The sequence below is a fragment of the Genypterus blacodes genome, unplaced genomic scaffold (assembly GCF_046128005.1).
Source record: "Genypterus blacodes isolate CSIRO-AG114 ecotype Tasmania unplaced genomic scaffold, CSIRO-AGI_Gbla_v1 ptg000203l_1, whole genome shotgun sequence".
NCBI lineage: Eukaryota > Metazoa > Chordata > Actinopteri > Ophidiiformes > Ophidiidae > Genypterus > Genypterus blacodes.
The window spans coordinates 7,501-17,500 of record NW_027467002.1 but is presented as its reverse complement, the minus strand read 5'-3'; the positions used below and the strand labels follow the sequence as shown (position 1 = coordinate 17,500).

Genomic DNA, 10,000 nt, shown 5'->3' with positions numbered 1-10,000 from the left:
ACACACTGATGTTGAATGGAGACGAGACGATGGAAGCTTCTGCTCCAGGGGCTTCATAGGACACATGTAGTCTCTCCCTGTTGGTGTAAAGCTCCTGTGGCCTTTGCATTGCAGCACATCATCTGACCTTTCCTCCTCCCACCTCAGAGCCTTGACTCCTCCCTGCTTCCCCCTCATTAACCCTAACCCTCCCATGGCAGTGTGGACACTCAGCTTCTTGCATGTGAACCCACAATGTGCTCTCCTCCTTGATTCCTTTAACTTGCATGTTTTCTAACCTCTCTGCCCCTTCAATGCTAATCAGGCTGGACAGAGAACTGCAGGACACAACGGCCGAGTAAGTAGAGAAGTTCAGTCAGATGGTGAGTTAGAGAGAGAACATCTGCTATTAGAACTGTAGGACATCAAACTAGCTTATGGATCTATCTCAACATGAAAACATGCTGTCACTTCCTCTGACCTCTCTCTCTCTCTCTCTCTCACTCTCACCCTCTCTCGCTCTCTCTCTCTCTCTCACTCACTCACTCTCACCTTCTCTCTCTCTCTCACTTTCTCTCTCTCACCCTCTCTCTCTCTCACTTTCTCTCTCTCTCACTCACTCACTCTCACCTTCTCTCTCTCTCTCATCCTCTCTCACTCTCACTTTCTCGCTCGCTCTCTCTCTCACTCACTTTTTCTCTCTCTCTCTCCCTCTCTCTCTCACTCACTCTCACTTTCTCTCTCTCACTCACTCACTCTCACCTTCTGTCTCTCTCTCTGTCCCTCTCTCCCTCTCTCTCTCTCTCTCTCTCTCTCTCTCTCTCTCACACTCTCACCCTCTCTCCCTCTCCCTCTCTCTCTCTCTCTCTCTCTCTCTCTCTCTCTCTCTCACTCACTTTTTCTCTCTCTCTCTCCCTCTCTCTCTCACTCACTCTCACTTTCTCTCTCTCACTCACTCACTCTCACCTTCTGTCTCTCTCTCTGTCCCTCTCTCCCTCTCCCTCTCTCTCTCTCTCTCTCTCTCTCTCACTCTCACCCTCTCTCCCTCTCCCTCTCTCTCTCTCTCTCTCTCTCTCTCTCTCTCTCTCTCTCTCTCACACACTTTCTCTCACCTTCTCTCTCTGTTTAGAGACGAAAAGGGGAACACAGCTGTTTGATCATGAACAGATCTTTGGCCGCAGCCCATTTCCTATTTCCTCCCCTTGATACTTGAGGCCCTAACCGTTCACCGAGCGGTTAGAACAGAAGATCACACAGAACGCCAGGCAGTGGCTCGTCTGCTGTGCTGAGATGTTTGGAGCGGCGGTGCTGAGCGTGATGCTGAGCAGAGAGCAGTGTGTCCTCTGTGCTGAAGGAGAAGAAGTGTGTCCGTATCTTTACTCTGCCTTTGATGTGCATTTGGCTTTTTAATTTGAATCTGTGCCTTCATGACATGACTGTATCCCATGGCAACAGGGAGGAGTTCATCTCATGACTTCTTCCTCTTGTAAGTGGGACTGGACCAACAACTATTGATCCCTTTGAACTCATGACTTCCTAACTCAAAAGATACTACTTGGTGATTCTAATGTGATTGGAAGTGAAGTCAAGCTTGTTTGCTTAGCCCAGTGTCTGAAAACGCCCACAGCTACTAATGAACCTGCCCCCAAAGAAGAGACAGAGGGAGGGGGAACTCCTCTGCTCATGGAGAGACAAGGAGAGAAGGAGGAGGAGATCAATATCATGTTTGAGTTGTAGTTCAGTCAGGTGAGCTGGAGTTCACAGAGATGTAGTGAAGATGTATGGAGAAGAAGCAGACAGGACAAATAGGCTGTATACACTTTGACTTTAGTTACTAAATGGTGTCTCTGTCTTATTTGCTATCTCAGCAGTTTTTAAAGATCAAAATGGATGAGTAGGATATTCTGGTTAATACTGTATATCACTGTGAAGATACTTCCTGTATATCCTGAAGCTATTCAGACTCTAGATACCGACCTGAGGCTCCAGGGGCCTGAAGCATGTTGCTAACTAAACAGCACTGTGTTCCATTGGAGTTAGGACTTATCTCAGTGTGTGTGTGTGCGCGTGTGCGTGTGTGTGTGCATGTATGCGTTCATTTGTGTATCATTGTATTTGTATTCTATGTTTATTAAATTGGCTTGCGATGTCTTCATTTGTAGTGAATGATTGACATGATTCCATTAAAGACATGAAAGGTTTGTGTCTCTGTATTACGTCATAGATGTTGATGTTGCAGATGCTGTTGGTAGTAAACGTTTGCCTGGTTTCTGTAGTAACTTTAACAAATCCATGGTGCTTGGTGTGTAAATACATGAATCACTCTTTACGAGGAGTGGAAACGTTTCTGCAGTGTGAAGTTTTGTATTTATTCCTCAACATCCAGACCTGCATGTTTGGAGAGGGAGAAGGGGGAGTGTCTGGTGTCTCAGGTATACCCTCACCCTCAGGTACTTTCCAAGCTGGTACACAAACAAAAGAAGAATAAAGTTTACCACAGACACACACACACACAATCGTAATCCGCTTGTAACACAAACTGATGCTGGGAAATCATTTCCATGGTTTAATTCATTCTCCGCCTCAAACAAACCAAACGCATCTGATGTTGGTGTGAAAGGTGAGCTGGCAAAAACAAACAACAAACTCCAGGGTCACGGCTTGTAAGCCAGAGGCAGGAAATTAACACAAAAGACAACCAAACACAGGATCATTACACAACTAAAGTGGAAATAAAATGAAACACAAACTGTAAAAGCACTCCCTCACCTCACTTGCCTCATAAACTCTACTGTCTGTCTGTCTGACAACAGCCCTGCTTCTGTTTTGGTAAAAGTTACGGCCCCGTCTACGGCCTGGCTCAAAAGGAGCGCAGCTTATAGTAAGGACGCCGACACAGTTTTAACATAGTACAATGTTGTTTTATTGGTCCACAAATAAACAGCAAACAAAATAAAGGACTGGAGTTCGCAGCCAAACTGATTGGAAACAGAGAAGGAACGCCAGACCAGCTAGCATCGACCGTCAGATCCAGTGTTCACATAGACTTAAGATAAGATAAGATGAAAGTTTATTATCCCAAGGGAAGTTACTGTGCAACAGTTACAGTACAGCATGAAAACAAGAACCAGAAGTTACACAACTACTGCACAATAATACTTACTACCTAATCAAAGAACTAACCTTCACAGACACAAAGCCAGGGAAAACAGGATTACGGGGAGCTCCGGACCAGTTGAGACACACAGGAAATGAGAGCAAACGTATGAAGTCACTCCTCTTCCCTCTAAGATGCGTCTAATGTACGTCAGCCAGTGCCTTTTGTCTCAAATACTTCTCCAAACAGTAAATAGCAATGGGATCTGTGTCCGTGTCAAACTTGTTGGCAAACAGGTGATGCTGCTGGATCATCCAGTGCAGGTCTCCAGCGCCGTACACGCATACGGACCTGACGTGTCGGCCGTGACACAGGGGGTAGACGGCCTGTAGAGAACCCTGGGAACCCTCGTGATGCTCCCACTTCACTAACCGTGCAATAGCATTGACGTCGCTCATATCGTACTTGGAGTTTGGCCAGTTTGAACCGGGGACACCGGGGATGCGTTGGATCGTGGCCCACAGGAACTCATCGGGGCTGTAGGTGTCTTTGGCCCAATCCATCAGCGCCTGGATGCGACTGTCCGTCAGAACACTGTGAATGAATCCTCGGCTCACCACCATGTAGGCGCTTCCTGACAGGATGGGCAGGTTGAAGGGGGGCGGCGTCTTGGCCTCCTTCGTCTTCTAAAAGGAATTCAATAATGAATTCAGCCAGTGTTGCATCATAACTAAGATCAGTAAATGATTGAGTAACATAAAGAGAGAAGAGCACCTCCATGGCCCTGTTGACTATTTTGTGAACCACCGTGACTCTGTGTTTCTTCCCGCTGGGCATCTGCTCCGACTCCAGGCTGTTCCCCCCCCACAGGGAGCGCAGCATCCGGACCGTCTCCAGGTTTGTTTTCAGAGGGAAATCCTGACCACAAAGGTTGATGAAGTATTTCCATTGGCTGCTGACATTATAGAGATGGGCCATACAGTTCAGGTCGGCCTGCACACGGGACCACGAGGCGTAGACCACCTCTTCCCGCCGGCTGACCATGAAGACGTTTGGGAAGCAGGAAGCGATGGCGCTGATAGCAGCCGTCACTGAGGCGGCGGCTTGTTTGTCCACATGGATGCAGTAAAGGTTCTGAGGTGTGTAGATGGATCTAAGCAGACGCTCAAAGCTCTGCACCTACAACACATGAAGAAATACACACACTTGTTGTCATTTGTGTTTTTGCAGGGAACTATCCACTGAATGAACATGAAACACGTGTTCCTATATGAAAGACCTTCTGATGAACAACAATAGAGTAAGCCAGGGGGAGGTCCTCTTCTTCCTCACTTAAAGGCTGTGTGTTGTATTTCCTTTTTAACTTGAAGTTCCTGTAGATGAAGTGAGAAGAGAAAAAGTTCAGTATGCTGCAAAACTCATGAACCCTCCAGATATCTACACACCTGCAGTCCTGCGTGGCTCGGACATAAGATTCATCAGGGATGTGGATCCTCTGGTGGAATTCTTTAGTGATGGTCAGAAGCTTGGCCTGCTCCAGAGCTTCCACGTCTCCCTGCAGGATTCCAGAGCAGTTGCACACATGCTCTGGGCTGCTGTCCTCTGTAGAGTCTGACCAGCTGTTTGTGAGTCTGGAGACACGACCCAGGCCCGCCTCAGGACTGAGCAGGACCCAGAGAGTTGCTAGGACACAGCTCAGCAGCAGCCACAGCGGGAGATGAAGTTGCTTCAGAACCTTTAACATCTTCTGAGGGAAACCAGGAGAAGGGGGGGTGCTCTATATGTGATAATAAAGATCAATGGATGGATAAATGGAAGTAAGTCAATGTATTTATTCATTTCCTCTATCTCAGGCTGTCAGACGTAAAAAATGGAGAAATAAAAGGACACACACACACACACACTCTTCCTCTCGTACGTGCTGCGGCCCCCACTTTAAAACCCTGTGCCCTACTAGCATGACTCCCTCGGTAACCAGTTCAGTGGCTATGCACGGTGCATGTGTGTGTAGGAGGGGGGCGCAAACCTCAAATATTTGTAGGATTTGTATTCTGTGTAAACTGTATGTAAAGAACAGTATGGAGTGTGGACGCATGGATTTGAAGAGCTGTCAGACGTACACAGGTTTAGTGTCTGGGCTCAATCTACTGATCAGTCACATCACAATCTAAATGAAGCATCTTTATTCATGCATAAACAAGGAAATGTGAAGATTAAAGATTTAAATACAGCCTACCTTCTGTCCGTCCGTCCCTCCGTCCTTTGTCCCTCTGTCCCTCCGTCCTTCTGTCCCTCTGTCCCTCTGTCCCTCTGTCCTTCTGTCCCTCTGTCTCTCCGTCCCTCTGTCCGTCTGTCCTGATGAGTGCAGGTCAAAATACCAAGAAGATACACGATGGAAGTAATTTGTCTTTGAGACTCATCGAGCCAAGAGATGCAAAACTCCCGCAACACATCATGACCACTTCTCACACTCACACACACACACACACACACACTCATCACGACCTCTTCCTGCTTTTCACTTTCACAGGCAGAAATGGATCCCTGTGGGACTCCAGATGGCCCAGAATGCAGCTGAACACGTTTCTCCCCTGTTTTAGCTTCCCTGCACTGGTCTCCTGTAAAATATAGAATAGAATTTAAAATCCTCCTGCTCTATTTTAAAGCTCTAAATAGTCAGGCTCCATCTTACCTGTGGTTCTTAGTATCTCCAGATGAAGAACAGGAGGCAGAGCCTTCACTACACACTTGTAGTTCACTCTCTCTCTCTCTCTCTCTCTCTCTCTCTCTCTCTGGTCAGGCAGAGGATGAACATGAACATGAGCCAGCTTCATTCAGTGCATGTGAGCCATAAAGCAGTTTCATGTACTTTAGGTGAGGTTTAGGCACTTAACTGGCATTTCCCTTTGACTGTGGGCTATGACCACTAAGTGTGTGTGCGTGTGTGTGGTTGGATTGAGCTTCTTCACAGCACAACACAAGCTAACATGAGGAGGAGGAGCTGGTTCCTGAGCTGATCCTGTAGTGCCTGTGTGATGAAGGGTATCTGTGTCAGTCTGATCTCTCATCTTCCTTGCCACACACACACACACACACACCTGAGAGAGCTTGCATATGGGCAGGTACTTTCACTCAGTTTGGCGTCGCCTGCGTCGGGCAATCTTGCCTGCGTTGGGCAGGCAAGATTGTGGCCGACCCCTCCCACCCTGGACACAAACTGTTTATAAACCTCCTCTCTGGCAGGAGGCTGGGGTCCAAAGAGCAAAACCTCACTCCACAAATCCAGTTTGTTCCCCTCTGCTGTGGGCCTCATTAACAAGGCCCGGCTCTGACACTGAACACATCGTCTCCTTAGCAACTTGCACGTTTAATCTAATTTAATTAAATTACATTTTTTTGCATTTTTTATTTATTCTCATTTCTTTGCGAACAGTTGCCAATGTGTTTATTGCTCATAGTTACTACACTACTTCAGAACAAGGATAGAAATGATTGATAAATGATATTAGTTGTAGAAGCAACAAGGAATGCCGATGCCGCCCTCTTGTGGTTGTGCCAGTGACTAACGGTGATGTCAACATTAAACACAGCGCCTATAGGCTACTACAACTAAATGAAATAGATAATGAACCATGTGAAAAAAAAGGATTTATTGTTATTGGTGCAGTGATAACATTTGAAATTCCTTTAATTATAAATGTGAAGGATGAGACTGATGGCAATATTCAACACTGGCATTTCAGAAAATGATCAGATAGTCCAGTTGAATGATTGACTCCTTTATTAATAACATCTACTCTTTGAAAATCAGACAGCAGGTGGAGGCGTTTCTGCTCAGTGTGCAGCTGGATGTGATGATGTCACGGAGCAGAGACGCTGTGGGCTCCAGACTTCAGCGGTAAAGCAGGACTGCAGCAGCATCTTGAGAGACCACCTGTGTTAGCAAACACATGGCTAACACAATCACCCCGAGACGGAGGACGGCCATGTTGGTCATTCTGCTGCAGGAGCTGTTCGTCACCACAAGACAAGCTCGCCCACAAAGTCACAAAGTCACAAAGTCAGATGTTCCGTTCAGAAACTGTGGCTTCAATGCTGCTGACAGCTGTTTGATCTGAATCTGAAGAGTGATGTCATCCATCAACAAAATGATGTCATCCAATAATAAAATGATGTCATTCCATAACCCAAACTCAAGTAATGATGTCAAACTGATACATTGGTGATAAAATGGAGAAATAAAAGGACACACACACACACACACTCTTCCTCTCGTACGTGCTGCGGCCCCCACTTTAAAACCCTGTGCCCTACTAGCATGACTCCCTCGGTAACCAGTTCAGTGGCTATGCACGGTGCATGTGTGTGTAGGAGGGGGGCGCAAACCTCAAATATTTGTAGGATTTGTATTCTGTGTAAACTGTATGTAAAGAACAGTATGGAGTGTGGACGTATGGATTTGAAGAGGAATTTCGCAATTAATAAAGGGGTGTTCTTCTTCTAATAAAATCACTACTAGAATCTTCTTACGTCACAATCACTAAATAAGTTCCTATAATGAATTTACGAACAAACAAACTCCTTCACTCGGACGCTGTCTGTGAACGCGTCACGCTGTGTGAATCCTTAGACACCGAGGTGAGCTGAGGGCAGTGCTGTAATTTCCTTCGGGCTGACGGGGCCGTGAAGGCAGCTTTCGCTCAGCTATGGTCACGTGGTCCGTGACATCCGCACAAACGCAGCGGTCGGATTGACGTTTTGCGCAACACCTGCGACATTTACCGGCAGGACTTCACCGTCACAGCGTCAGCGGAGCTCCGTGACGGCGGCGCCCCCATCTCTCCACCGCACAACTACCGAACACGAGCTAAAGGGACTCTAGTGACCAGAACAGCCGGGCTCAGACGTTTAGCTCAGCTAGCATAGCCGCTGAACTTCTACCGCTCGAGCTACGTTCAACATTACGTCACTGACGCTTCACGCTTTTCAGTCTGAAGCTAAAGCGACGCAAGGACGAGCTGTGTGTCCGCAGCCAACCGGGAAACATCCGTCCGTCCGCTCCAGGTCACCGTGGAGCAGCCTGAACCGGAGACCGAGCCAGAGACCTCCAGCATGAAGAGTCTGCCCTACTTCTGCCGGGGAGAGGTCATCCGGGGATTCGGGAGAGGAAGTAAAGAACTCGGGATCCCGACCGGTGAGTGAAGCGGTGACGGTGACAAACGGTGTGTGAGGCTCCGTAGGTAGGCCACCGGGATGAGGGGCCACCGGGACATGAGGAGGAGGATGATGATGATGATGGTGACCTCAGTGGGGAAGTGACAGCTGCTTCAAAGTGTGACGGATTATTAACAAACTTTACTGACTCACCTGCTCGTGTGTGTGTCGGTGTGTTCAGTTTGTGTAGTGTGTATCAGTGTGTGTATCTGTCACAGCTCTGTCACTGTGGCTCACATGGTGACAGATGTTACTGTGATCAAACAGGAAGAACAGCAGTATGAGCGTTGTCTTCATAAAGAGTGTTTAGAATACTACATCAAATCAGCCTCTTTATTATTGTTTGAGTCAGACGGCTGCTCTGTGTCACATGGACCTGTCAGTCAGGTTCTGTCAGGTTCTGGCTCATCCAGCTGTTGTAGTCACAGAGTTCTCCTCAGAGTTCTCCTCATCCCGTCTTCTCCTTTGCTCGTGTCTGCAGCCAACTTCAGAGACTCTGTGGTGGAGAACCTTCCGGGCGACATCGGCACAGGGATCTACTACGGCTGGGCCTGTGTGGGGAACGCCGACGTGTACAAGATGGTGATGAGCATCGGCTGGAACCCTTACTACAAAAACACCAAGAAGTCCATGGTGAGGAAACAAACTGAAGTACAGCACAGAAAGAGATCGGTCAGAGGTCAGAGGTCAGTCCCAGAGTCACAGAGCTGCTGCCCTCTTCCTCTTCCTGGTCCCAGATGTCACACACTGGGGCGGTGGAGCTGTGAGGAGACGAGGGTCATGTGTTCTCTTCTCTTCTCTTAATGCCACTTCTCCATTTAGCTTTAATGAATGAGACTCTGAGAAACTCTGTCACGCTGCAGAGAGGAGCTGGAGGGGAAACAGTTAAAGAAGCACAAGCACAACCGCACAAACACAACCGCACAAACACAACTGCACAACAGGAAAATCAAGTGTGTGTGTTTCTGGTCCACTGCACTCTGATGTTGCGCAACAGTCGTCTGCAAACAAGACTTTACTGATTCATGTCAGGTCAAACGAAACAAGACTTTACTGATTCATGTCAGGTCAAACGTTCAGTGATCATCTGGTCACAGGCCTCTTCCTCCTCCTCCTCCTCACTCAGCAGAGGACCTGCAGCAGAACCCACACATGTGAAAGCAGCTCTACATTCTGATCATGTTGAGGTTGGTCATGCCTGTCTGCTCCCCTCAGGTCTGTGATGTCACTCTGACCTCTCTCTCTCTCCTCTCCTCTCCTCTCCTATCCTCTCCTCTCTCTCTCTCTCTCTCTCTCTCTCTCTCTCTCTCTCTCTCTGTGTTCCTGTAGGAGACTCATGTGATCCACACCTTCAAAGAGGACTTCTATGGAGAGATCCTGAGTGTGGTCATGGTCGGCTACATCCGTCCAGAGAGGAGCTTTGACTCGCTCGGTAGGACCACTCTCTGTCCCTCTCTCTCTCTCTCTTGCTCTCTTTCTTCCTCCTCTCTTTCTCTCTCTGACTCCATCTGCAGCATTGTCCAAACTCACCCTCCCCCCTCTCTCCCCTTGTCCCCATGTCCCTCCTCCTCCTCCTCCTCCCCCCTCTCTCTCCCCATGTCTCCGTCTCCGCACTAGCAGAAGCCCTCATCGCCGCCATCAACAGCGACATCGAGGAGGCGAAGCTGAAGCTGGAGCTCCCGGAGAACCTGAAGCTGAGAGAGGACAACT

The 10,000-nt window shown here is 48.0% G+C and overlaps 2 protein-coding genes across 6 annotated transcripts in view; one reads left to right on the top strand and one right to left on the bottom strand.

Moving 5' to 3' along the window:
- Positions 1 to 2,562: 2,562 nt before the first annotated feature.
- Positions 2,563 to 5,866, bottom strand: LOC143015465 (beta-1,3-galactosyl-O-glycosyl-glycoprotein beta-1,6-N-acetylglucosaminyltransferase-like). Of its 4 annotated transcripts, XM_076169461.1 has the most exons (6): positions 5,769 to 5,866; positions 5,313 to 5,694; positions 4,522 to 4,853; positions 4,356 to 4,449; positions 3,851 to 4,255; positions 2,563 to 3,762 (listed from the first exon to the last, which is right to left on the bottom strand). In XM_076169461.1, the coding sequence occupies exons 3-6, from the start codon at positions 4,818 to 4,820 to the stop codon at positions 3,277 to 3,279; spliced, it is 1,284 nt and encodes a 427-aa protein (XP_076025576.1). In that variant the 5' UTR covers positions 4,821 to 4,853; positions 5,313 to 5,694; positions 5,769 to 5,866; the 3' UTR covers positions 2,563 to 3,276. The 4 variants fall into 4 exon arrangements, with proteins under 4 accessions (XP_076025576.1, XP_076025573.1, XP_076025575.1 ...); XM_076169458.1 differs by having other exon boundaries at positions 4,356 to 4,853; XM_076169460.1 differs by having other exon boundaries at positions 2,563 to 3,759; positions 4,356 to 4,853.
- A 1,920-nt stretch (positions 5,867 to 7,786) lies between these two features.
- Positions 7,787 to 10,000, top strand: part of rfk (riboflavin kinase) — a 3,323-nt gene continuing 1,109 nt past the window's right edge. The window contains exons 1-4 of one of the 2 annotated variants that reach the window (XM_076169456.1): positions 7,787 to 8,270; positions 8,772 to 8,923; positions 9,620 to 9,722; positions 9,908 to 10,000. The exon at positions 9,908 to 10,000 is cut by the window's right edge and continues 1,109 nt beyond it. In XM_076169456.1, the coding sequence (XP_076025571.1) occupies positions 8,189 to 8,270; positions 8,772 to 8,923; positions 9,620 to 9,722; positions 9,908 to 10,000 (430 nt within the window). In that variant the 5' untranslated portion in view covers positions 7,787 to 8,188. The remainder of the gene's footprint in view (positions 8,271 to 8,771; positions 8,924 to 9,619; positions 9,723 to 9,907) is intronic. The other variant, XM_076169457.1, reaches the window with a different exon arrangement.

Coding starts and splice junctions, on each gene's coding strand:
- LOC143015465 (XM_076169458.1), bottom strand. CDS start 4,820: ATGTTAAAGGTTCTGAAGCAACTTCATCTCCCGCTGTGGCTGCTGCTG. Junction 4,256..4,355: donor CTATTGTTGTTCATCAGAAG/GTCTTTCATATA, acceptor CATGTGTTGTAG/GTGCAGAGCTTTGAGCGTCT. Junction 3,763..3,850: donor TAGTCAACAGGGCCATGGAG/GTGCTCTTCTCT, acceptor AATTCCTTTTAG/AAGACGAAGGAGGCCAAGAC.